At 46.3% G+C, this 27,294-nt stretch overlaps 1 protein-coding gene across 6 annotated transcripts in view; it reads left to right on the top strand.

Annotated features, from left to right (window-relative positions):
• Nucleotides 1–12,770: 12,770 nt before the first annotated feature.
• The window catches only part of DLGAP5 (DLG associated protein 5), a 57,030-nt gene continuing 42,506 nt past the window's right edge, over nucleotides 12,771–27,294 (top strand). For 2 of the 6 annotated variants that reach the window (XM_075926246.1, XM_075926245.1), the window contains exons 1-4: nucleotides 13,629–13,657; nucleotides 15,630–15,713; nucleotides 18,297–18,547; nucleotides 26,747–26,955. In XM_075926246.1, the coding sequence (XP_075782361.1) occupies nucleotides 13,644–13,657; nucleotides 15,630–15,713; nucleotides 18,297–18,547; nucleotides 26,747–26,955 (558 nt within the window). In that variant the 5' untranslated portion in view covers nucleotides 13,629–13,643. The other 4 variants (XM_075926248.1, XM_075926250.1, XM_075926247.1 and 1 more) reach the window with 4 other exon arrangements.

Below are 27,294 nucleotides of genomic sequence, written 5' to 3'. Positions count from 1 at the left end.
AGAAAGCAAGAGGTTAGCTCTGCAGCATGGTGATTAGATAAGAGAAGACTCCGCTTCTTACTCCCTTACATACTGAATTATTTATTTATTATGTATACAAAGTGGGACAGCTTCAGCAGGAAAGACTGAGAGCAACCCGCCCCACAGGCAGCTGGCTAGGATACTAATCTAGAACATGTGAGTTCAAGTCTCCACCCCAAATCAAGGAACAAGGATGCAAACCTGTGTCACTCATATCCCAAGTGAGTGCCCTAACCACAGGCTTATGGGAACTGACAAGTATCTTAAAAATTATTTTCCAGTTTGTTTGTGCTGTTCATTAGCGCCTATTTATATCATTCCTACAGCTGCTGCACTGCTTGAGCTAGCTTTAGGCTATAACCTGGAGAAATATTTGTTGCTTTATGATTCTTGGAGTAACTACAGTCCTAGGTTTTGTCAAGACTAGGAAGAGTGGTTAGTTTGGGTTGGGTTTAACTAACGTTCTAGTCAGAGGCGAAAGTAGTCCGGTACAGTGTTTGGCTCCCAATATGGGCCTGTATACAGAAATCTACCCTTCCCCACCTCTAATATATAATCACAGACATCTACCCTTCCCCACCTCTAATATCTAGGCTTGTGTACCTAGACTTTGTGGGGGTGTGCCAATTGGATACAGAGGGAGCACAGGGCTCTTCTAGTGAATGTTGTGTGCAATCAGCACGCACTTCACTTTATGAGGGGGGCAAGCTGTGTCTGGGTTACTCTGTTTCCTACTGCCACTTGTGAGTGCAGGGGCAGGCCTGACCCATGTTGCAGGCACCCACCACACTAATCCCCCAGGCTGTGTCACTCCTCACTTGGGGGGTGAGGTTTGGAGGCTGGGGTGGGACGTGGACGGGAAGAGGTGGAGCAGAAGGAAGAGGTGGGTTGTTCCAGGCCCCACACCTCCCTAGGGGCAGCCTTGCTGGGTGCAGCTCACAGCAGGGCTGGCTGCCAGAGCAGGCACCGCTGCATATGCAGCAGCCTAGGGCACCACAAAATTTGTGGCAGTTTGGTCCCCTAAATTTTGTGGTGGCCTGTGTGGCTGAGTCTTTTGCATATTGGCGGGGTGGGCTCTGTGACTAACATCTGTCACATACTGGTTAGTCTCTCCTCTCTTCCCCGAGGGAAGAAGCATTTGCCAGTGATGTGTCTTGTTTGGAGGGGAGGGGTAGATGGGCCTGGGTATGATTTATTAGTTATGACTGAGGGGCTGTATGTGTACACTGCTCTAAGGGCATCACCTAAATCCTCCCTCATACTAACAGAGAGTTTGTCTCTGGCTATGTGTATGCTGTCCTGCAGTACACACCGTAGGGGATGTGAATTGCAAGCACGCCAGAATGTTGCACTCTAACTGCTCCAGCATGGATGCTGCTGGCATGAACAAAAAGATGGATAATTTGCAGGATTGTACCCCTCTTCAAACAGGACTGTGTTAACACGAAATGGATACCTTTTAGTTCATGCTGGCAACCTTGGGCAACTCTCGACAATTGCAATGAGAATGTGCTTTTTATCTCAAGACAGCTACATCAAGATAGCTGAGGTAAAATCCTAGTGGAAACATGCATTGGCAGATTAATCACTGGGCCACTGGGACCTGTGCCCAGGGGTCCTGGCAAAATGGGAGTCCCCATGCTCTGATCCTCGTCCTGGTAGGAGTGCCAAGCAAGTGGGGGAAGCACCCATGCTCAGACCCCTGCATGAGCTCTAGGATAGGGTGGGGGAGGGCAGGCAGAGGGGTTGGGAGAGGTCCCCGCTTGGTCTGGCTCAGGGCCCCACAAAACTGTAATCCTCCTTTGGAGAGAAGACACTGCAGTGCTCACCTCAGTGAAGCTAATCAGGGCTAGCCAGCTGTAGGGTGTAAAGCTGACTTTGTTTAATTATACTGAGATAAATGCTACACCTCACATCTCCACTGGAAATGTACATTGAAACATAATTTTGTTTAAGAAAAAAAAAAAACCTTGCTGTAAAGACATAACCTCCATTATGGGGAAGGGGAAGACGTAGCTTCCATTATGCTGGTCTAGATAGGGAAGTGACTGTATTGCTGTGTAAACAGTTAACCAATAAGCCTGGGCTTATAAATTAACATACATGGTTAGACGCAGGTTCCCGTCCCACTCCTGGGGAGTTGCCTGCCGGCCTGGGCTGCTGCCTCTGGTACAGCAGCATGGGGCAGCAGCCAGTTCCCAGGGAGCAGCATATGCTGGTCCTCAGGGAGATGTTGTGGATGTGTGTAACTTTGCAACCTGAGTTTTTCAGGAGTTACATGTTTACACAATTACCCGCATTTTAACCTCCCTAGTGTTGGACAAAGCTTAAATGATTTAGGAACCTAAAATCCTTTGACTTTCAAGTAATTTAAGCACTTCCTTAGGTATAATTTTCAATCTCTTTTGCCTGGGGTACACTACAGAGTTCCATCATCCTAAGTCTGGGAATATCTACGCTACAGTGTTCCTGTCACTGATGTAACTTGCCCACTCTGCCAACCGAATAACTCAAGAAGTTAACACTTACAGGAGTGGCCCGAGGTGGGCTGTGGCAGCTGTCGCCCCAGGTGGAATGCACGATCGGCGGCCCTGCCTGCACGGCCATCAATGGAGTGATGTTATCATCAAGCACCCTGTGATGTCATCATCGGGCTCCCCGTTGAAGGTGGTGCCCTAGGCAATGGCCAAGTCGGCCTATAGTCAGGGCCACCCCTGAGCACTTAGGTCATTTCATTAGTTCGATGCAGTTTCTGTGTAGACACTGAGTTGCTTACATTGCCTTGCCCCCACTTGGGGCTGACCACTGGAGCTCTCTGCCCTGCAGGAGCTCCAGCAGTCAGTGCCCCCCCAATCTCCCGCTTAGGTCAGCACAAGCGCTTCTGGTGAAGACATGCACCACTGGCAGATGGAATGTAGAGTAGACGCAAACAGCTGATTTAATTTTGGCGATGGCTGTAGTCCAGCCTGACTTAAGTCAACTTTGTTTTGTAGTTGAAATATGCCCTTTGTGTGCTGTTGCTGTCTTGTTTAGTGTGTTTGTTTTTCCTTGATGGATAAATTTAAGGAGGCAAGAGAGAAAGGGGAACTGGTTTCAAGATCGGTCAAATAAAACGAGCAGTTTTATAAGCAAGCCGATCCCTTTCAATAAACCTGAGTATATAAAAGATACATCTGACTATCAATATTTATTGACATTTTAAATTATGCATTTCCTGTTTCCAAATTCTGTCAGATCTGCCTCACCATGCTGGCATGGAGAAGAATGGTCAGTTAGATAAACACTGACAGCACTGACAGCAACTTTCACAAATTACTTTATTACCCACATCACAAGGTATAATTTTTAAGATCAGCTTGCCCTAAATTACCACATACTTTTGTTTGAACTCCTCATACAAGATGTACTGGACTTACCAGATATAAGCTCTGACCCTGCAAACACATGCATATGCTGAATTTTATATGAGAAGTCCAACTGTCTTCAGTAAACAACTCTCATGTTTAATGTAGGATTGGGTCCTGAAATCAGTGGATTTACTGCACAATGAATTTGGGCCATTGGAAGTTTTGAATGAGTTAGGACATCAGAGATCCTTTTAATGTTAAAAAAAAAGTGTTTGCCACAGTATAACATTATTCAGCTCGTGTTTTCTTGTCTGTGTGGGAGCAGAAATTTGCCTCTAGTTATGAAATGCTACTGGTCACACTGTCTGTAAAAGTTAAAACAACATTGTGGCATATCAGGCTAGTGCAGTTTAAATGTAATAAGAGCCAGACAGACGGGCAGGCAGTCCGGCTCCTACTACATTTAAACTGCATAGCCACAGCGGGGGTAGGTCCCAGACCTGACGCGAGCCAAGACCGAGTGGGGCTTGCTCATTCCCAGCCTGTGCCAGGTCCAGCTGCCACTGTTTGCGGGCTGGTGCTGGAACAGCTTCTGTTTGCAGCGGCCAGCCCCAGCCACTTTGGACAGGGGATGCTCTGTGGGAACTGGAGCAGCCTCCCCTGCCCTCGCCCATGCTGCTGCTTCTGATGGAGGGAGCAGTGCGGGGGCCGATGGGGAGGCACTGTGGAGATGGTGCTGGGGGGAACAAGCTTTTAAGCCAGCTCCCCCCAGCACTGACTCCTGCATCCTCCCCCTTGCTGCTTCTGATACAGAGGCAGCATGGGGGAGGGAATGCAAGTAGTCAAGTAGTCGATTTGACTAGCTCATAAGCCTAGGTTTATCAGGTAGTCGACTACTCCCATAATTCCCTAGTTTGTACTTGATTTGTATTTCAAAAGTCTGCATTAGAAATCCCTTGAAAATATCATCCTATCATCACATTCCTCTCTTATCCACTTGTAGGTGGCTCAGACATTCCCACCAAGTGAGTTCTTGATGGCAAATCCCACTCTGTGCTCTTGCATTTCTTCAGCACTTTCCCCTGCCAGAAAAATTTTTGTACTCTCTCTCTTTTTATTTTATTTTTTTAAAATTTTCCCTGACACATCCACTTGATGCTAGCTGTTTTTCTTGAAGTCATGCAATATCTACGTTGAGTCATTTCAACTCGTCATTGATCATGGCAGTTTTACATGCATCATTGATCTATTGAAGGACTTCAGAAAATCCTGCTGTCAGGCTGACTCTGTTACTCCCCAGAATGAAATGGGTAAGGGAAGTCGACGGGAGTGTTTATTCCATTGACACAGCACAGCGTGGGCACTATAGTAAGTAAATTTAAGCAATGTTAAATGGCTTAAAGTGGCTTGAGTTACACTACTAATGTAACTCAATTTGCGTAGCTTAGATCATCTTTTCCCCATAATGTGGACCTGCCCTATATCCTTGGCAGCTAACTAAGCCAATTATTATTTCTCTTACTGTCCTTACACATGGAGCGCAACTGATCACCATCCTCTTCATAATGACCTTTTAAAGACTGTTATATCCCCCTCATGCCCAATTCTTTCAACCTTCTTCATGGGTTATGCTTTCTAAACCTCTTATTCAGGGGTCTGAAACGCCCATCCTGCGGGCCAGTCTCGGTCAGAGTGATTGTGCAATCCAGTCCGGAACTCCCGGTGGGCAGGGAGTGGGCCTGTCAGTTACTGGCTCTTCTCACCATTTCCCCACCCTCTTCCCCCACCATGGCACCCCGTTCCCTGAGCACATGGCTTTGGGGATCACTGGGGAGGTCCTGGCACAGCAGCAGCAGTCACGCCTCCCCACGACAGCAGGAGCCACAGAGGAAGTGGAATGCAGTGGGCGGGCGCACTCGCGCCGCTTCCCCCTTCACAATTTCTTACAACTTTTATGTAGATTGAAGGCTGAAATTATAAAATCTGATGGCATGCGGGATTGGAAATACTAAAAGGAACATTATTATACTGCCGGCAAAGGATGCTATGTACCTATGCTTATTAATGTGTCTTAAACTTAGCAATATCCTATTCCCCATGCGGGTTTGCTGCCCCCTCTGATCAGTCTGTGACATAACTGTTTCCATACTTTCTGCTCCCACCCATGGTCATTTAGGAGTAAAACCTTAAGTCAAACCTCAGAAATTGTGAAGGGGCAAGCGGCGCGAGTGCGCCCGCCCACTACATTCTACTTCCTCTGTGGCTCCTGCTGTCGTGGGTAGGTGTGACTGCTGCTGCTGTGCCAGGACCTCCCCAGTGATCCCCAAAGCCAGAGTTACAAACTAACCAGTCAACCACACATCTCCTTTGGAACTGGAAATACACAATCAGGCAGCAGCAGAGAAGAAAGAAGCAAATATAGTATACTGTGTTAAACATAAATGATTTTAAAAAAAGGAAAGCAGCATTTTTCTTACGCATAATAAAGTTTCAAAAGTCTAAAGTCAATGTTCAGTTATAAATCTTTGAAAGAACAATGTTTTGTTCAGCATTACGAACATTTCAGAGTAAGATAATAGGTAAAACCTTAACGTTATTTTTTTTTTCAGTCTGTCCACATTTTTGCGGTGCCACCCTGTGGCTGATTTTTTTAACTGCTACTTTGATTTCTGAATGTTGTATGGCTCAGTTTTCTTTTGGTACAAAATATTACACACAAGCCACCTTTTCACAATGGATTATCAGTTTCTTCCAGATATGGTTACAGGAAAAAATTGCAGATCAGGACTGGACACAGACTGGCTAACCTAGTAAAAGGAGGGCTTTAAACTAGGTTCGACAGGGACAGGTGAGCAAAGCCCACGGGTAAGTGGAGAACATGGAGACCTGGGAGATGGGTCGGAAATGGGAGGGAACGTAGGCTATAATGGCAGAGAGAAAGGAGGATCAGGGCAAAACTGGGAGGCAAGGTCAAATCAGTATCTTAGATGCCTATATACAAATGCAAGAAGTATGGGTAATAAGCAGGAAGAACTGGAAGTGCTAATACATAAGTACAATTATGACATTGTTGGCATCACAGAAACTTGGTGGCATAATACACATGGTTGGAATGTTTGTATGGAAGGGTACAGCTTGCTCAGAAAGGATAGATGGGAAAAAAGGGAGGAGGTGTTGCCTTATATATTAAAAATGAATACACTTAGGCTACGTCTACACTGGCACCCTTTTCCGGAAATGCTTAAAACGGAACAGTTTTCCATTATAAGTATTTCTGGAAAAAGCGCGTCTACATTGGCAGGATGCTTTTCCGGAAAAGCACTTTTTCCGGAAAAGCGTCCGTGCCAATGTAGACGCGCTTTTCCGCAAAAAAGCCCCAATCGTCATTTTCGCAATCTGGGTTTTTTTGCGGAAAAGACTACTGGGCTGTCTACACTGGCCCTTTTCCAGAACCGTTTTTCCGGAAAAGGACTTTTGCCCGAACGGGAGCAGCATAGTTTTTCCGGAAAAACAATGAAGATTTTACATTAGATCGTCATTGCTTTTCCGGAAAAGCAAGCGGCCAGTGTAGACAGCTGGCAAGTTATTCCGGAAAAGTGGCTGCTTTTCCGGAATAAGTGGCCAGTGTATAGACACAGCCTTGGAGTGAGGTGGAGATGGACGTAGGAGACGGAAGTGTTGAGGGTCTCTGAGTTAGGCTAAAAAAGGTTAAAAACAAGGGTGATGTCATGCTAGGAGTCTACTACAGGCCACCTACCCAGGTGGAAGAAGTGGATGAGGCTTTTTTTAAACAACTAACAATATCATCCAAAGCCCAAGATTTGGTGGTGATGGGGGACTTCAACTATCCAGATATATGTTGGGAAACTAACACAGCGGGGCACAGACTATCCAATAAGTTCTTGAACTGCATTGGAGACAACTTTTAATTTCAGAAGATTGAAAAAGCTACCGGGGGGGAAGCTGTTCTAGATTTGATCCTAACAAATAGGGAGGAACTGGTTGAGAATTTGAAAGTGGAAGGCAGCTTGAGTGAAAGTGATCATGAAATCATAGAGTTCACAATTCTAAGGAAGGGTAGAAGGGAGAACAGCAAAATAGAGACAATGGATTTTAGGAAGGTGGATTTTGGTAAGCTCAGAGAGCTAATAGGTAAGGTCCCATGAGAATCAAGACTGAGGGGAAAAACAACTGAGAAGAGTTGGCAGTTTTTCAAAGGGACATTGTTAAGGACCCAAAAGCAAGCTATTCCGCTGCATCGGAAAGATAGAAAATATGGCAAAAGACCGCCTTGGCTTAACCACAAGATCTTGCATGATCTAAAAATAAAAAAGGAGTCCTATAAAAAATGGAAACTAGGACAAATTACAAAGAATGAATATAGGCAAACAACACAGGAATGCAGGGGCTAGATTAGAAAGGCAAAGGCACAAAATGAGCTCAAACTAGCTACGGGAATAAAGGGAAACAAGAAGACTTTTTATAAATACATTAGAAGCAAGAGGAAGACCAAGGACAGGGTAGGCCCACTGGTCAGTGAGGAAGGAGAAACATTAACAGGAAACTTGGAAATGGCAGAGATGCTTAATGACTTCTTTGTTTCGGTCTTCACCAAGAAGTCTGAAGGAATGCCTAACATAGTGAATGCTAGTAGGAAGGGGGTAGGTTTAAAAGATAAAATAAAAAAAGAACAAGTTAAAAATCACCTAGAAAAGTTAGATGCCTGCAAGTCACCAGGGCCTGATGAAATGCATCCTAGAATACGCAAGGAGCTGATAGAGGAGGTATCTGAGCCTCTAGCTATCATCTTTGGAAAATCATGGGAGGCAGGAGAGATTCCAGAAGACTGGAAAAGGGCAAATCTAGTGCCCATTTATAAAAATGGAAAAAAGAACAACCCAGGAAACTACAGACCAGTCAGTTTAACTTCTGTGCCAGGGAAGATAATGGAGCAAGAAATTAAGGAAATCATCTGTAAACACTTGGAAGGTGGCAAGGTGACAGGGAACAGCCAGCATGGATTTGTAAAGAACAAATCATGTCAAACCAATCTGATAGCTTTCTTTGATAGGATAACGAGTCTTGTGGATAAGGGAGAAGCAGTGCATGTGGTATTCCTAGACTTTAGTAAGGCGTTTGATACGGTCTTGCATGATATTCTTATCAATAAACTAGGCAAATACAACTTAGATGGGGCTACTATAAGAAGGGTGCCTAACTGGCTGGATAACCATACTCAGAGAGTAGTTATTAATGGTTCACAATACAGCTGGAAAGGTATAACAAGTGGGGTTCCACAGGGGTCTGTTTTGGGACCGGCTCTGTTCAATATCTTCATCAATGATTTAGATATTGGCATAAAAAGTACGCTTATTAAGTTTGCAGAGGATACTAAGCTGGGAGGGGTTGTAACTGCTCTGGAGGATAGGGTCATAATTCAAAATGATCTGGACAAATTGGAGAAATGGTCTGAGGTAAACAGGATGAAGTTTAATAAAGACAAATGCAAAGTGCTCCACTTAGGAAGGAACAATCAGTTTCACGCATACAGAATGGGAAGCGACGGTCTAGGAAGGAGTACGGCAGAAAGGGATCTAGGAGTTATAGTGGACCACAAGCTGAATATGAGTCAGCAGTGTGATGCTGTTGCAAAAAAAGCAAACATGATTCTGGGATGCATTAACAGGTGTGTTGTGAACAAGACATGAGAAGTCATTTTTCCGCTCTACTCCGTGCTGGTTAGGCCTCAGTTGGAGTATTGTGTGCAGTTCTGGGCACCGCATTTCAAGAAAGATGTGGAGAAATTGGAGAGGGTCCAGAGAAGAGCAACAAGAATGATTAAAGGTCTAGAGAACATGACCTATGAAGGAAGGCTGAAAGAATTGGGTTTGCTTAGTTAAGAAAAGAGAAGATTGATAGGGGACATGATATCTGTTTTCAGGTATCTAAAAGGGCATCCTAAGGAGGAGGGAGAAAACTTGTTCATCTTGGCCTCTGAGGATAGAACGAGAAGCAGTGGGCTTAAACTGCAGCAAGGGAGGTTTAGGCTGGACATTAGGAAAAAGTTCCTAACTGTCAGGGTAGTCAAACACTGGAATAAATTGCCCAGGGAGGTTGTGGAATCCCCATCTCTGGAGATATTTAAGAGTAGGTTAGATAACTGTCTATCAGTGATGGTCTAGACAGTATTTAGTCCTGCCATAAGGCCAGGAGACTGGACTTGATGACCTCTCGAGGTCCCTTCCAGTCCTAGAATTCTATGATATGTATGTGGAATGGGAAATTAGAAACCAAGGGAGAACACGTGACATGCTATATGTAGAATTTGGGTGGTAGTAGTTTGGGTCCTACAGGGCAGGCAGCTGAGAGTGTGGGGTGTGTGTGTGCAGAAGTTGGGCTTGGTAGGTGTAGTGGACTCAGGGGAGGAGGTAGGGGCTGTTGCCAGGTTCCCCATGTGGGTTTGCTATTGAAGGAATAGAATCTGGACATTGTATGTGAAGCAAGCAGAAGTTTATTACACACAGTGCTGGGTGAAGTGCCACATCATTTGCTTAAGCTCAGTGAACGCTGCCACACAATAGGTTACAACTAGTTATATAGGATGCTCAATAGGCAGATGAAAGTGATGGGGGTGGGAGGGAAGATCCCGGACCCCCTGGATAGCTGCTAATAGTAAGACAAGATAAGAGCAATATAAAGTTACATAGTGTTTTCCAGTTTAAACAAAGCAGACTTCAGTTATCAATTATCAGTTAAGTGGTGATATGTCTGTCAGCTTCAAGAAGGTATCTCTGCAGGATGTGGTCCATCTGGGAATTAAAGCAGAGACATTAGGAGTACTTAACAATGGCACAGTTGTGCCTAGCAGCATTGAATGTATCATGTACTGTCTTCTACCCCGGGCTAGGTGTGTGTGCAGGGGGGCGGGGAGGAAGCCATTAAGTACTGTGTCTGGGTGCTAATCCCAAACTCCAATTTAGAATAAATGTTCTTAACAAAATATAGCCTGCCTTAGAAATTTTCATCCTACAGCTACCCCCCTCTGATCATTCTGTGGCACAACTGTCTCCATACTTTCTGCTCCAACTCATGATCATTTGGGAGTTTAACTGTCCCTGCTATCACAGCTCTCCCTTTCCATTTGAGGAGAAATAATTGCATTCCATGCACATCCCATTGTTCTTGCTGTAAGTTATAATAAGGGGAAGCTGCATACCAAATTTGGTGGTCCTAGTTCTTTACCATTTAGGAGGAGTTAGAATCCTAGGGCTGGAAGAGACCTCAGGAGGTCATCGAGTCCAACCCCCTTCCCAAGGCAGGACCAACCCTAACTAAATCATCACAGCCAGGGCTTTTGTCAAGCTGGGACTTAAAAACCTCTAGGGATGGAGATTCCACTACCTCCCTAGGGAACCCATCCCAGTGCTTCACCATCCTCCTAGGGAAATAGTTTTTCCTAATATCCAACCTAGACCTCCTCCACTGTAACTTAAGTCCATTGCTCCTTGTTCTGCCATCCGCCACTACTGAGAACAGCCTCTCTCCATCCTCTTTGGAACCTCCCTTCAGGAAATTAAATAAATTAATGGAGATTGCCTATCTCCTAGAACTGGAAGGTCATTGAGTCCAATCCCTTGCCTTCACAGCAGGACCAAATACCATCTCTCACAAATTTTTGCCCCAAATGGACTCCACAAGGATTGAATTTACAACCCTGGATTTAGCAGGCTAATGCTCAAACCACTGAGCTATCCCTTCCCCCAAGTTGAAGGCAGCTATCAAATCCCCCCCTCACTCTTCTCTTCTGCAGATTAAATAAACTTAAATCCCTCAGCGTCTCCTCATAGGTCATATGCTCCAGCCCCCTAATCATTTTGGTTGCCCTCTGCTGGACCCTCTCCAATGTGTCCACATCCTTTCTACAGTGGGGGCCCCAGAACTAGACATCCACGTTCTTGAACAGACTGGGATGGATGGACACACAGACAGACACTCCATTTCTCTCACAAATATATAGTAGATTATGCAAAATATTGAGTGGAAGAGAGGGGGGAGAATCTAATCTCAAACCCTGTGCAAGGGAATACAGATAGTACTATGAACTTTTGTGGGCACAACCCACTTCTATTTCTGCTTTATATTTGTCCTTCTCTGCCTCTTGCTCCATTCATCTGAAGAAGAGGGTTGTGCCCACAACAGCTCATGATACCAGCTATATTTTTTGTTAGTCTCTAAGGTGCTATAGGACCACTCATTTTTTTTAAGTTACAGACTAACACGGCTACCCCCTGAGACCTGTGCAAGGGGCAAGACAGTCCTGCAGTCCCACAGCCATGACACCAACTTCTCCCCAAATTCCACATACAGGATTGTGGGGAGCAGAAACTGCAGCACAGATTAGTTACCCTATAGCCGTGGTCCCCAACACGGTGCCCGCGGGGGCATTTCTCAGCGCCCGCCAAGTGCTCAGGGCTGGCCTGGCCCCGGGCACGTGGCGCATGCGCGGTGCCGGAGGCGGACCCGGGCGCGTGGCGCACTGTGAGCGCCGGCCCCGGGGGTGCCGCAGATTCACCCCCCGCGGCGCATGGGGGGGGGGAGAAAGCGCTAGCGCCGGCCCCGGGCGCGTGGCGCTTGGGGGAGGGGGGGAGAGCGCCGGCCCCGGAATGCGGCTATGGGGAGGCCCCGCCCCCCCGGGCGCCTGGCGGGCGAACGGCCACGCCCCCTGGCGCCCGGCAACCCCAAATGGTTGGGGACCACTGCCCTATAGATACCAGTGACCAAAGTCCTGCAGGGTATGCAGTGCCCAGAGGGCACCACGGGAATGGCATGGTCATGCAGTACCTGGTGGTGGCCAAAGCCACGTGGGAATGGCACAGCTACGTAGTGCCCAGCCAAATGGGGGGAGGGGGCTGGCACAGTCATGTAATGTCCAGGTGAGGGAGGGCTGGCACAGCCACATAGTGCCCAGGCAAGGGGGGGGGGGGGCTGGCAGAGCTACCAAGTGCCCAGCCATGACGGAGGCTACATGGCGATGGCATGGCTATGCAGTGCCCAGCCATGACCAAGGCTGTGCAGGGTTGGCACATATATGTGCCCAGGTGGGCGGGAATGTGGCAGGCTGCATAGTGCCTGCTGACACCACAGTCCTAGCACGTGAGGTCCCTAAGGCTGCGGCGAATGGGGGCTGGTGATAGGAATGTCTGTCGGGACACTGGCCTCGCCTGGCCGCCCGCCCGCCCGCGCCAGGGGGCGCTGCGGACACAGCCCGTTCCCCTCCCCACGGCTCCGCAGCGCGGCCTTCGGAGGGAACGCGCCTGCCAGCCAATGAGCAGCAAGGGGGAGACGCTCCCGCCAGCCAGTGAGCAGCAGGCACAGAACTCGCCATGTCCAATGAGCGGCCGAGGGGACGCTGGGCTTGGCCAATGAGCAGCTTCCGGCGGGCTGGGCTCGGCCAATGAGGCGCGTGGGCTGAGGTTTGAATTAAGGCGAGGGTCCAGTTCCGCGGCGGAGACGTTGGGCAGCCGTCGCGCCCGTTGGGTCGCTCCGCGCGCAGCACAGGTATGAAGGGCCGGGCAGCCCCAGCGGCGGCACGGGACGGGCTCCGTGCCTTGGCGTTGTCCTGCCCGGGCTCGCTGCAGGGGCGACATCCAGCGCTGAGGGAAGCCGTTAACGGCAAGGATGGGGGGGAGGGGGGTCCTTGAGGAACGGGCTCCCAACACCTGCGGGGAGGGGCAACCGGCTCCCCGCGCCTGGGAGACCGGAGGCGGGGAAGGGAGCCGGCCCGGGGGGAAGGAGCGGGCTCTGGCTTCCAGCGCCCGGCGGCGGCGGCGGCAGCGGCGGGGAGGGGGCGGGGCTGCGTCTCTCTATAACACCATTCATGACAATAGAATCCTCTGGGCGACAGAATGACGTCATCACCAACAGGCTGGCGCGTGCAAATGGCGGGGCGGGGGCGCGTGCAGAGGGGGCAGCCCCCTGGCGGTGCGTGATTGGAGCAGCCTCTGCTCAGCCAAGGGGACTTGCTCTGTCACCGCTACGTGCAAGGAGCGCTGGCTTGGCCTGCGGGGTGAAGAAGGGCTCCGAGAGCCAGTGTCTCTGCAGGGCTCGGGCGGGTATGACCCTCAGTAACCCTGGCTGGCCTCGTGCCGGGGGGAGCACTGAGGCGCTGAGACGTCAGCTGTGACGCCACCGCTTGGTGAGAAGTGTTCTCCCGGGGGAGTTGGTTTGGGAGCATAGTGAGCGAGTGGCTTCCCCTGTGTCCTTGCTAAGCGTCTGATGCTCTTGAGGAGGTACGCAGCATGTTGGGGGAGGCGGGTCTAGGGCCTACAGGTCCTGAGATGTATGTTGCGCAGGTGGCGGGCATATGTCTGCGTGTGTTATATTTGTTCTAGTGCTGCTTTGAATGGGTGTGATTTGGTCTGAAAGATTGCTTGTGGTGATGAGGTTGGGGGATTGTTCGAAGGCTCAAAGAGGGAGTTCTGGAATGCTTTATTTTAGGCTACCGTAACCATTAGGTTCAAAGGAAACCTGCTCAATGCCTTCAAAAGGTGAGCCTGGGATTTTAAATGTTCAAGCCTGCTAGAGTCTAGTCAAGTCTCTAACAATCACGCACTCAACAAAAATATTGTTGTTGTTTTTTATGACTTCCTGCAACTATTTAACATATTAAGGGTGCAGATTATAAACTGTGCTCATAGGAGGGTTCTCCCATCCATACAGGTCAGTGGTTCTCAACCAAGGGAACATATAATTGTGAGGGTACAGATGTATCTGCATTATCTGATTAAAATCTGATGATGTTGATCATTGTTGCTACTAGAGATTTTTGAATGTGCGAGAGGAACTGTGTAACTGAAAAATGTCCGCAGTTACATGCAGGGCAGCAGTCAACTCATCAGGAGCCCGCTTTTAAGCCAGCCCTCCACACATAGGGACTCCTGCTGTCCCATGCTGCTGCCTTTGTTATGGAGGCAGCAGGTGGCGTCTCAGGACCTGGTATACACAGAGAACCCTCATCAATTTAAAAAGCCCCTTCAGTAAAGGGAGCACATTAACACATGGATTAAAACTGCCTTTTAATGCAAAACCTAGACAGAAAGACATTGTCCCTTTTGTGAGTATTAAAGAAAGCTAATTTTAAAGACTGCTTTGGGGAGAAGAGATGAACTATTCGGATTCCTTTAAAAAAAAACACACACACAGTTGTGCCCATGAAAGCTCATGATACCATCTACATGTTTTGTTAGTCTCTAAGGGTATGTCTAGACTACAGGCTTTTGTAGACAGAGGCTTTGTTGACAGCTTCTGTCGACAAAGAGCATCTAGACTACATCCAGTTCTGTCAACAAAGCAAGCTGCTTTGTTGACATGAGAGTATAGATGCAAAGAACAGTGTAGATGCAATAACACCTTCTGCCTACAGGACTCTGTTGACAAAAGGCATTATTCCTCGTAGAATGAGGTTTACTGCCGTTGACAAAACTGCCGAGTTCTGTTGACGTTATGTCAATAGAACTCGGCGGTAGTGTAGACGCACGTATAGTTTTGTCAACAAAAGGCCACTTTTGTCGACAAAACCTTGTAGTCTAGACACACCCTAAGATGCTGCAAGACTATTTCTTGTTTGTTTGTTTTTTAAATTTCAGTTACAGACTAACTCGGCTATCTCTCTGAAGCACAATTACTGGAGTTATTCTCTGGCCAGAAATTGTTTCTTCCCTCCCAGCATCCAGCTCCCTTCTGCCTGCTGTTTCAGCAGAGCTGGAGCTTGGACTTTCTCCCATTCCAGCCCCACAGCTCAGCTAACTGGGGCTGTAATGGAGTTGGATTCTTCTCTGTCTGGTGCCCCTGTGCAGCTAATGCTGAGAATTTCAGTTTCTCTCAGCCCAGCTGGGGCTCAAAAACAAATGGACTCACTTCTTCCTCCCCTTCCTCTCTGTGCAGCTTAACCTGGAACTTTAAGTCTCTTGCAACCACCCAGGCAGGGGGTGCTGAATTAAACTGAGTCAGACTCTCTTCTGCCTGATACCCCATCCCAGTTGGAGTTGGGAGTGTGTCTACCTCCAGCACCCAGGCAGTAAAGCTGGGACTGAAACTGAGTCAGACTCTCTGTTCTTTGCCTGCTTCAGCGAGCATCTTTCCCTGGCTGTTATACACAGCCCAGCTGGGGACGGAATGCTCCAAACTTAGTTCTGATCCCCCATTGATCCTCATCCATCCTGCATTTCCTCACCATCAGCGCACTGTCTATGTTGTCTCCAGGGTCCTAATTAGTGGAGCCAAAACCATGCCTGTGTGCAGCAGTTCATTTCCTCCTGTGCGGCTGCCCACCTGTGTGCCCGAGAGGTAACACTGTTCTGACCTATGGATTTATACTTATGGGAGCATTCTAGCTGAGGGATTGAGACCCTTCCAATGATTGGAAGCAATTAGAGACTTGACTCAAGCTAGCAATTTATTCCATCACTGCTACAAGCCTGAACCAAGAACTTTGCAATTATTGTGTGTATTTGATTCCTTTAACCAATTTTAATTAGGAATGTGAGCAACTAGTCAACTATCCGATAAGCAAATGCTTATTGGATAGTCAACAGGCTAGTCAACTAGTCACTTCCCCTACCCCCCTGCTGCTTTGGGGGGGGGGGGAACAGGTGGGAGTACTTCAAAGCAGCCACACTGTATGGAGCCTGGGGCCAGACCTTGGGCTCCACACAGCACTGCCGCTTTGAAATGCCATGTGCAGCCCGAGGCCAGCTCCTCGCAGTGTTTCAAAGCGGCAGCACCGCATGGAACCCAAGATCAGATGGGGACTCCTAGGGCTGTTGCTACACTTCAAATACATTTACTATTTGATTAGTCAATTACCCGATATTTAACATCCCTAATTTTAACTCTCACTTTTCTTTTTTATAAATAAACCTTTAGATTTTAGATACTAAAGTATTGGCAACAAGGTGATTATTGGGTGAGTCCTGAATGATACGTTGACCTGGCGGGGTGTCTCGTCCTTTGGGATTAGAAGAACCATTTGTTTAATTAAAATGGTTTTAAATAACCATTCATTAAATCTTATGTTTTGGGTGGCCATATAAGGACAGGAATACCAAAGGCTACTATCTCTCTGATTACTTCTTTATTAGTCAGTGTAGCAAAACATAACTTTGTTTTTGTTGCCCCATTTGATATCTTATGGGAGAATAATCACCAATTTCATAGTGTATCTGCTTTATTTCTCAGCAGTTTGTCTGCAGTTTGTGAGCCTTGGCACACAGCTGGTCATGAGATAGGATTGGGGGGTTGTAAGTGCAGGGGTACCATGAAGGGGTGACAAGAAGGGTAATTGACTGGGGCCTCCTGGTATAGGGCTCCCACAAAGCTAAGTTACATGCTTCAGCACTGGGCAGTGAGGCTCAGGCTTTGGGTACACTGAATGAAGAAGTGAGTTGCGGCCACGAAAGCTCATGATACCATCTACATGTTTTGTTAGTCTTTAAGGAGCTACTAGACTGTTCGTTGTTTTTTAAGTTTTGTGTCTATAGTTATTTGTAGGGCAGTAGCATTTACAGGCTCCAGTCAACTATAGTGGCCCCATAGTGCTAGGCACTCTCACAAAACAAGAGGTCCTTTTCCCCACAAGTTAATCATCTAAATTGCCAGTGACAGTATGGTTTTGAAGTAACTTCTGCAGTGTTTTGGTTTACTTGTATGATTCCTTGATATGAACAGGTGTGATTGCACAGGACATCACCCAGTAAGGATAGCGGGGGAAGTACCAGTCTGGTGGCGAAAGACTACCTTACTACAGTTTGAACCTCTGTAAACCAGGAGTCTCTGGTCTGGCAACATTGGACTGTGTATGTTTAAGGACCAGAGAAACCCGGTGGAGGGCTGGTGCCTAGGAGCTCTGCGGACTGACAGGGTAGCAGGCTGCTGGCAGTGAGATACCGGGGGGCCAGGAGCCTAGATCACCACAGATGAGAAGCTGGGTGTGCCCCAGTGGGGATGGGAACTTGGCATGCTGTAGCAGAGCTACCTGGAGGGGCTGGGAGTGGCATGCCGCAGCTGGGCTGCTCAGCTAGGCTGCCTGGTGTGCCCCAGCTGGGCTGCTCAGCAGAGTGGGAGCCCCCTGTGAGCTGGATTGCCTGGCTTGGCAGGCAAAGGGGGCAGGGTAGGGACCAGTGTTGGGGTGCTGATAGCAGCGAGGCTAGAAATAACCTCTCTTGGTTTGGCAAAATCCCTTATCTGGGACCAGTGCTGTGCCAGGGAGATCCAACCTGTAGAAGAGTGGCATGACAGTGGCTTAGGATCCCCTGGTTAAAAGTATATTTAGGCTGTGTCTACACTGGGCCACTTATTCCGGAAAATCAGCCGCTTTTCCGGAATAAACTGCGAGCTGTCTATACTGGCCCTTGAATTTCTGGAAAAGCAACGATGCTCTACTGTACAAAATCAGCCGCTATTCCGGAAAAACTATTCTGCTCCCGCTCGGGCATAAGTCCTTATTCCGGAACACTGTTCCGGAAAAGGGCCAGTGTAGACAGCCCAGTATGTTTTCCGGAAAAAAGCCCCGATCGCGAAAATGGCGATCGGGGCTCTTTTCCGGAAAAGCGCGTCTACATTGCCACAGACGCTTTTCCGGAAAAAGGGCTTTTCCGGAAAAGCAGCCTGCCAATGTAGACGCTCCTTTTCCGGAAAAACTGAAAACGGAATAGTATTCCATTTTAAGCATTTCCGGAAATTCATGCCAGTGTAGACACAGCCTTAGTGTCTGATACATATTGTTGAAGGGAAGAGCCATTAATGAAATTCTAACAAAAATGAGGCATTTGGAAGCTTTCAGTAGCTACTTCAAAAAAGCTTTATTGTAAAATTACAATAAAATAACTCGATCATTTGTCTGTTTCTTAATTCATTGTAACCTTGTTTTAGGATACTTAAGATGGCTGCTACATCCCAGTTTACCAATCGATACAGAAAGGATCTGAGCACAGAAACCCTGAGAACAAAAGTTGCACGAAGGAAGTCACTGATTCAAAAGGAGAACAGACACAAGCAATTTGAAAGAGGCAGACAGTTTGGACTGGCAGATGTTAATGTCCAGTCCTCAAAAGAGAGGAGACTTCCTCAACTGGACGAGACAAATGAAGTGAGCTTTCAGAAAAAGACTTCCACTAAAGAGAGTGAGTAAAAGTTTATAGTACTGTTCAGCATTGAACAGTTTTTAACTTTTCTTTAAGCTGTCTTTATGGATAAAGAAGCTGCATTTGCAGTTGTAGGGATGTGTGTGGAGATGAGCAGTGTATTGATTGGATAATGGGAGAGGTGAGTCTTTGGCTAACAATCCAGTTCTACGGAATATTACCTGAATTGATAAATAAAAGACTAATATATAATTCTTCCTTTCCTTCTTTTCATTCTTCAGCCTGCTTTGGATTTCATGCATGTCTTATTATTGGCACATTTTATTGATTCAATTTGTAAGTTGCTTCTAATTAGATGTTTCAATAAATGATTAATGACTTATATACATTTTCTAGACAGCAGCTCAATCATTTTGCTTATATCTCTGGCTTACGACCACCTATAACACCTTTTGATGCGCTTGTGACAGGCTGCGGTCACAGGAGACCCTTTGGGGCTGCTTCCCAGTGTGCCGATGAAGGCACTGACACTCACCTTCTTGTTCTCTGGGGTTCCTTGCCACCCTGTCCTGCTGGACCAGATTGTCTGGTCTCCCCCACACAAGGTACAGAGCTGAGATGACCACCCCCACCCCAAAGAGCCATACTTACACTGCATCACTTCAGCCCTGGGAGAATGAAGTTCAAGGGCACAGCATCCAGGAAACCAACCCCCAGAAAAGTACAAACAGTAGGATTTAAGTGGTTGCAAGTGAAAACAGGCAGATCAAAGTAAGTTACAGAATTAAAATAAAATAAAATGCATAGCTAGTGCTAATACACTAAAGCTTATTTCAGATGTACCCTAAAACTGTTCTTATTTCGGGCAAACCTTCAGAGTAAGAGAAGATCTTTTACTCTGACCCAGATCCCTGGCTTCCCCTTTAGGTGTGTCATGCCAGCCAAACACAAACAGACTGATAGCTTTCCAGTTTAAATAGACTTCCTTTTGGGCATGAATCCTTTGTTTCTACAGTCCCCATCTCTTCCATGGAAAATTACCTACTTAAACAAGTACATCCATATAAGTTGGTTTGGTCAAACTTGAGATAAAACCAGGCTGTGTACAGGCCATTAAATTGACCACCCAGCCGTTAAGGTTGCCAGAGCATTGGAAACATCCATGATGGCTTTCATTTGCACATTTAAAACCATAAACCATTCTGTACCCCATATTTCTAACTTTACCTATAAGAATGATACATGCACCAAAATAAGGTATACAGATTAAGCAGACTGTGACATTAAAATGGATAGGTTACATGAGGTATTTTGTCCAAAGCATCTTAAAATTATGCATATTTGTATAAAGACCGCTTCATACTGGTTGTTTTTTTTGGGGGGAGGAGGAGGGACAAGCGCTGTGCTTATAACTTACTAATGTCTGCAAAATACTGTGGAGAATTCAGGATTTTTTTGCTATTTTTACCTACTGAGATTGATTATACTTGCACCTATGCTACAAAGTGCTGCTGGTTAAGAGTGTGGTAAAGAATCACACATCACTAGCAGACATAGCAAGGTTGGCAGAATTCCTGATTTTGATTGAACTGGATCAACAGAAGAATGCTTCTGTTGGCTTAGCTCAGTTGGCACCAATCAGTAGATCAGGATCTACCGGTAGATCTTGGAGCCTTTGACAGGTGATTCTGACTGGTTTGGCCAGGAAGTTATCAAGTGTTGGTACTTCACTTGCCCCTCTCCCCTCTGTCATGCTGCTGCTGCCCTCTGCCTTGGAGCTACCTCCACCCCTCCGGGAGTCTCCTGCTCGCTGTGCAGGGTATGGGAGAAAGGGTGGGGCGCTGATGTCAGGTTGTCCCTCCTTCCCCCACTCATTCTCTCAAACACCAGCTGTCCTTCACTCTCACCTCCCAACCCAACACATACATGGGTTGTTGTTACTACTTCTACTGCTTGTGAAGTATGTTACTTTTGGTTTTTGACTGGTCTGTGCATTTCATAACTTTCACTTCTCTCATGTTTAAATTTGATTCTTTGAATTGTAAATTCTAAAATGCCTAACCTGTTGTGGCTGCTATGGTAATTAACAGGGCTCGACAAATAATGCAATCTACTCGCCCGTAGCGAGTAGATTGCAACCTGGAAGAGCTGGGTTTGGGTGATCTGCGCATGCGCAGATCTCTGGATAACGCGGCTGGCGAGCAGGACTCGCTGCAGTTCAGCAAGCCCTGGTAATTAATGTCCTTGCAGCCCCTAAGAAAGGCAGAGCAGGGGCATCTTCACATGCTGTCCTTGCCTGCAGACACCACTACTTCCTCGGGATGTTAAATATAGGTTAATTAACCCACCAGCTCTTAGTATATTTAAAAGGCTGGTGTGCAGTGGGGGAACCCAGCACGAGATGGGAATCAGCTGTCCCAGCTAACACTGGGTCCCCCTGTCAAGGCTAATTCCCCACTCGGGCACAATGAATGCAGAAGTGGGGGCCCAAAAAAGTACCCCAAAACCTTATATTTCCAAGCTTTGGTATAAACCCCTCCCCCCAATCCTAAAAACCTAGATTTTGGGGATAAAAATCCACTGCCACCATCAAGTGCTTTTGAACCCAAAAATGGGTGGACAATTGAAACCAACTCCAGGACACCCAAAGAGCTTGAAAAAAGAAAGCAAAAATACAAACTGCAGTCTGTGGCTGCTATCCCCTAGTAAGAGGCATGCCGGTCCCACAGACAGATTTTCTAGGACAGAACTGAACCAATACCAGGTAAATAAAAAAGAAAGAACTTTTATTATCACAACACTCCTGTTACAAGCATAGTTGGACTGGCTAGATCAGGGGTCTCCAAACTTTTCAGCCTGAGGGCCGCATTAACTATCAAACAGCAGTTCGGGGGCCGACTACACACGTGAGGTCCAAATAAAAAACAATCAAAACATGGATGTTGTTTTTAATTATTTATTTAATATTATTTTATTCAGTTATTATTTAATAACACATTCATACACTACACATGAACACCTGTATTAGTGTGAATGGTGAAATTGTTTCCTGGATGCCAAAATAGCAGACATTTCTGGCTTTAGATTTGTTGTCCCTAACATCAACAGTGACCTGAGATTATCATCGGACAAGTTTGTTCTCAAATTGTTCTTCACGTATTTCATTCTTGAAAATGTTTGTTCACACAGGTATGTTGTTCCAAAGATTGAAAGGTACCTTGATGCAAAAGTTTTGACATTAGGAAAGTCTTCCTTGGGCAAAAACTGGTAAAAACCCACCAGTCCTATTTTGAACTTGTCCCTAAGGAGGTCATTTGCTTGCAACTCAATGACTTCCAGCTGCAGTTCATCTGGGCAACTGGCCACATCTGCTTCAAATGGGTTTTGAAACAATCTCACTTCTTCTGCCTTTGAATCCAAAAAGGTCCCCACGGGCCGGATGAGAGGGCCTCGCGGGCCGCATCCGGCCCCCGGGCCGTAGTTTGGAGACCCCTGGGCTAGATGGTAAGAGCCACCAATTAATAAACTCATGGGGAATTTTGCCATGGGAACAAAACTTAGTTACAAAAGAGAGGAAAACCCATTTCTAAATGCACAGACATCAGATTCCTATTCCCAAACAATAAAACAAAAAAACCTAATGGATTTATCTAAATGTTTCACTACTTACAGATGGTAAATAGTCTTTTCTTGGAGTGGGACATGATGTCTGTCCCTCTCAGTATCTGGAGAGTAACTGCCCAGAGACAAAGGAGGGAAAACCCAAAAATTCCTTTGTCTCAGTTTGAAATCCCTATCTGCATTTCTACTGGATGACTGCTACCTGGGTAGGTACAGTTAACCCCTTAGTCCCCAGGCTGCTGGCCATTCCTCATGACCATGACATCCCCCTATTGTGCTTCTGATTTTTAAATGTGTTTAGAGGCAGTAGGCTCTTAATACATTGAAAAACCAAAGTGTGGGACTGGGCGTGAGCCAGGAATCAGCTGATTCCTGACTAATGCCTGGTCCCTGCTACTACTCCTTCCCCCCACGAAGAGGGTGCTGGGGAGAACCGGCTTGTAAGCCGGTTAGCCCCAGCACCGGCTCTTGCTCCTGCCCCCTCTCCCCCCTCTGCCTTCGATAGAGACAGCAAGTGGAGGAAGTGACTAGTCGACTATCTGATAAGCTTTTGCTTTTAGATCCCTGCTCCTGCAGCTCCAATTGATCAATAACGGGGAACCATGGTCAGTAGAAGCTGTGGGCTCAGTGCCTGTAGATGCGAGGCAGCACATAGCATCATGGAGCCACTGCTGTACATGCTAGCTGCTTTCAGGGATGATACAGGGCCAAGGCACTGCCCTACCACTCAAAAGTTGTCTCAGTGCCTGCATCCTGAATCTGTCTCAGTTCTGAACTCCCTCCTGCACCCATTCTTCTGCGCCAGACATGAGTTCCCCTGCACCCAAACTCCTTCCTAAGCTTGCACTTTGAACCCCCTCCTGGACCTCAATTCCCCCTGCTGGTCTAAGTCCAGAGCCCCTCCCATACTCTGAACCCCTTGGCCCAAGACTAGAGCCTGCACCTCAAACCCTTTCCTTAGCCTGGTGAAAGTGAGTGAGGATGGGGGAGGAAGAAGGATGGAGTGAGCAGGGTGAGGCTTTGGAAAAGGGGTGGAACCTGGGGCGGGAAGAAAGGGGGACAAGGGTATTTGGGTTTGAGGTAGATCTTACATTGCACTTGAATTGAAAAAGTGATCTTGTGGTTAAAATGCTTGGAGACTGCTGGCTTAACTAATGTTGTTTGGTGGGGAGGATATGCTGGCAGAACTTTGCTTACTGGGTCTCAACCAGCTGCTGTGGTAGCTATACTGGCAAAGGCTCAGTAGTGCAGACAAGTCCATTGTGTAAGGTTGATTCCTGCTCTAGGCACAGGGGAAGTGCCACATTGCTGGCTGTCACAGAGGGTCAGAATAAGGTATCTTAATAAGAACTGGCTGGTGGGGAATGGCAAACCCAGTGACTGAACCATTTACTCCTAATGATTAGCAGCCAAGAGCAAGTCACTTTCTCCAACTCTCTGCAGGGAAGCAGAGTGGAAAAGAACCAAGCAGGAGAACAAAGGGTGGAGATATGAAGATAGTAAGTTAAGTGAACTTCTGCAGACAAGCAGGAACTCAGTTATAAAACAGATTCAAAGAAGATATAGCATAATGGAGCAATTGGGTCTGTTTTTTATCTCAAACTTGTCTATTACACAATAGGGATGTGAACGACTAGTTGACTAATCAATAAGCAAATGCTTATTGGATAGTCGACACATTAGTCGACTTGTCGCTTTCCATCTCCCCCTTACTGCCTCTGTCAGAAAGAGACGGGGGAGGAGTAGAGAAGGGGGTGCTTCTAAGCGGCAGCACTGCATGGAGCCATAGGGCCAGATCCTGGGCTCCACACGGCACTGCTGCTTTAAAATGCCGCAGGGAGCATGGGGCTGACGGGGGACTGGCCCTCTGCTCCTTGCAGTGCTTTTGCCTTTGAAGTGTAGCAATAGCTCTGGGGCTGTTGCTATACTTCAAAAGCTAAGGTGCCTTTATCAACTAATCGAATAGTTGGTGCAAATTGCATCGACTATTTGATTATCTGATTAATCTAAAATTAAAATCCCTATTACACAATAAACTCAGGATTATTTGATACTGTATTCCATTTTACTTTCAAAACAAAGTGACAATCCCAATGGAAATACTTTTGAGTGCATGCTCCCTGATGGAGCCCAAAAGCCCTGTTTGAGTCTGAGCCAAGGGGCCTCATCCTTGTGAAAAGCTGAGCTCAGGGCGTGGCAAAGAAATAGGGTTTCTAGAAATTGTAAAAACTGAAGAAATGAACCCTTGTAGATCTGAAAGATATGCTTATAACCAGGGCTTACCTAGCAGCAGCGAGCCCCGCTCGCCAGCCGCGCGGTTCTGCGAGCTGCGCAACTGCAGATCACATGTCGCCAGCTGTGCCAGCTTGTAATCTACTCGCCACAGGTGAGTAGATTACATGATTTGTCAAGCCCTGCTTATAACACCTATTACTGACCCTTTTTAAGTAAAGTTTTATTTATAAAATGGTCATCAAATAGCCATTTCTCTACACACCTTGGGTCAACTTTAAGGAAGATAATAGAAGAACTAGAGGACACCAAATGAAATTAATGGGTAGCAGGTTTAAAACTAATACAAGAAAGTTCTTCTTCACACAGCGTGAAGTCAACCTGTGGAACTTCTTGCCAGAGGAGGCTAGGACTATAACAGAGTTTAAAGAGAAGTTAGATAATTTCATGGCGGTTAGGTCCATAAAAGGCTATTAGTCAGGAGATAGAAATGGTGTCCCAGGCCTCTGTTTGTCAGAGGCTGGAGAAGGATGGCAGGAGACAAATCGCTTGATCATTGTCTTCAGTTCACCCTCTCTGGGGCACCTGGTGCTAGCCACTGTCAGCAGACAGGCTACTGAGCTAGATGGACCTTTGGTCTGACCCAGTATGGCCATTCTTACGTTCTATGTTCTAAGACTATCATTATTTCCTATTCCTGCATCATGATGATTTCTCTTGAAGAGGGCTTTGATACAGCTCTGTTCTGGACTAGTCCATGCTGCATATTCTGATAGGGAGAAGTTCTTAGCCATGTATGATTACTTCCTTCTTTTTTTCCTTTCTGTTCCCTTTCAAGCACACAGAACTTGCATGATATTCTGTGTGTGGTCTCTGCAGTATTCCTGGCCCCTTGTGGCCCAAGAAAGGAGTTTAATCACAAACCAATGAGCAATGTTCTACATGGTAGGATACTATCTCCCTCTCATACATCAGTATTATCAGTCTTTTTAAACTTGTTGAAAGAATATTCAAATAAAAAATTTGCTGTTTTTACAGGTCTTTTAACCAGAGAGAAACTGACCTACATAGAACAAACAGTAAAACTAACTGTACAGTACTGTCAAATACAAACTACACTAAAAAAAACAGAAAAATATTTTTTTTAGTCATTGTATGGGATCCTTGTATCAATAGTAGCTAAAAACTTTTCAGATGGAAGTGGAATTTTGTTTTTCAAGTTGGCATATTTAATCTCTCACATAATCACTATCTGATTTGTTCCCCTCAGTAACAAAACATTTCAGTTTTTTGGCTGCTGTCAGTACTTTTAATCTAATTTGCTGTGATGTTACAGAATCCGATTTGCTCCTCATTTATCTTAGGGTTGCCTCTGAATTTCATTGGGTGGATATAAATTTAACTTTTCTATCATCCGTATCCATCTGTTGACTCTTATCCTGTACTTCGATTGTAAGCTTTTTGGGGCAGAGAATGTTTGTCTTAACTGTTTGTTTATTCAGTGCCAAGCACAATTGGAGCCCTGGTCCATGACCACTGCTCCTAGCTCTACATTTAATAAATACTAGTTAATAAACAAGTCCTTAGATGTGCTTGCATAACAGGTAGGGCTGTCAATTAATGTGTGTTAATGCTTGCGATTAACGCAGGGAAGTATTAACACATAAATTTTTTTAACTTGTAAATCACAGGCGTGAATGCTGCACTGCCCCTTTGAAGTGCTGGACCATTGCTCAAAGGGGTAGTGCAACATGGAGCCGGGGATCAGCTGGGCACTCCAGCTGATCCCTGTCTCCTAATGTGTTGCCCCTTTGAAGCGCCACGGCAGCTGGGAACTCTAGCTGACACTGGGTTCCCATGGTGCTGCCCCTTGGAAACACCAGGGCGCCCATTCCAAGGGGCAGCACTGCACCAAGCCGGGGTCAGTTGGGGACTCCAGCTGATCTCAGGCTCCTGGGGTGCTGCCCCTTTGAAACGCTGCCTCTGCATTTAAAAAGGGCACCTGCACTGAGCCTGAGGTCAGCTGAGGACTTCAGCTGATTCCAGGCTTCCATAGTGCTGCCCCTTTGAAATGCTGCCGCAGCATTTCAAAGGGGCAGTACACAGGATTAATCGCAATTAAAATTTTTTATCACAGTTAATTGTGTTTAATTTTTGTAATCACTTGACAGCCCTAATTACAAATTTCAATCTCAAAGTAAATAATGAGCACTTCTGCTGCAATTCAGCCCCATCCTTTATCATAATAGGAGAATTCTAAATATTTATCCAATGACTTATGTAACCTTCTAAGCAACATTAGTATTCTAGTCATGTGGTAACAAAATTTGAGACAGTAAAGTATCCTGAGAATTTTTTTAAATGTCCATTTCTATCCTTTCATAGGGCAGATTCCAAATGTAGCCATCAAGAAAAGTGATGAGCGCAAGGACATGCTTCAGCGCTACAAAGAGGAAAAAGAACTTCGAAAAATAAAAGAACAAAGAGAGAAAGCTAAACAGGGAGTGTTTAAAGTTGGGCGTTACAGACCTAATGCACCTGGTTTTCTTGCATTTGTGCCACAGACCCAAGTGACAGTCAAGACAAAGGAGAAGGTAACAAAGAGTAAAGTGTATACCCGTCTTCAATGGCACATGTTAAATAATGCTTATATTTTTCATTGTTTTATCCTATAATACATTGAGAAATTATACATACCTTCTTCACTAATTCAAAGACCATGGGCTATCTTTGTCACTGGTGTAACATTGATGGAGTCAATATTATACCACTGATGACAGATTTTTTTTTTTAATATATAAACCAAGTGGAATAGACGTCTATAGTGTATAAACTTTTGTGAACTAGGACAGTAGCACTTGGAGTCAATCTACACTACAGAAGCTTTGCTGGTATATCTGGAATAGAGTTGAGTCTTATACTGGCAAAAGTAG

This window comes from Pelodiscus sinensis, chromosome 4, assembly GCF_049634645.1.
Source record: "Pelodiscus sinensis isolate JC-2024 chromosome 4, ASM4963464v1, whole genome shotgun sequence".
Taxonomy (NCBI): domain Eukaryota; kingdom Metazoa; phylum Chordata; order Testudines; family Trionychidae; genus Pelodiscus; species Pelodiscus sinensis.
The sequence above is the reverse complement of the archived record's forward strand: the minus strand, read 5'-3'. Positions and strand labels throughout refer to the sequence as shown.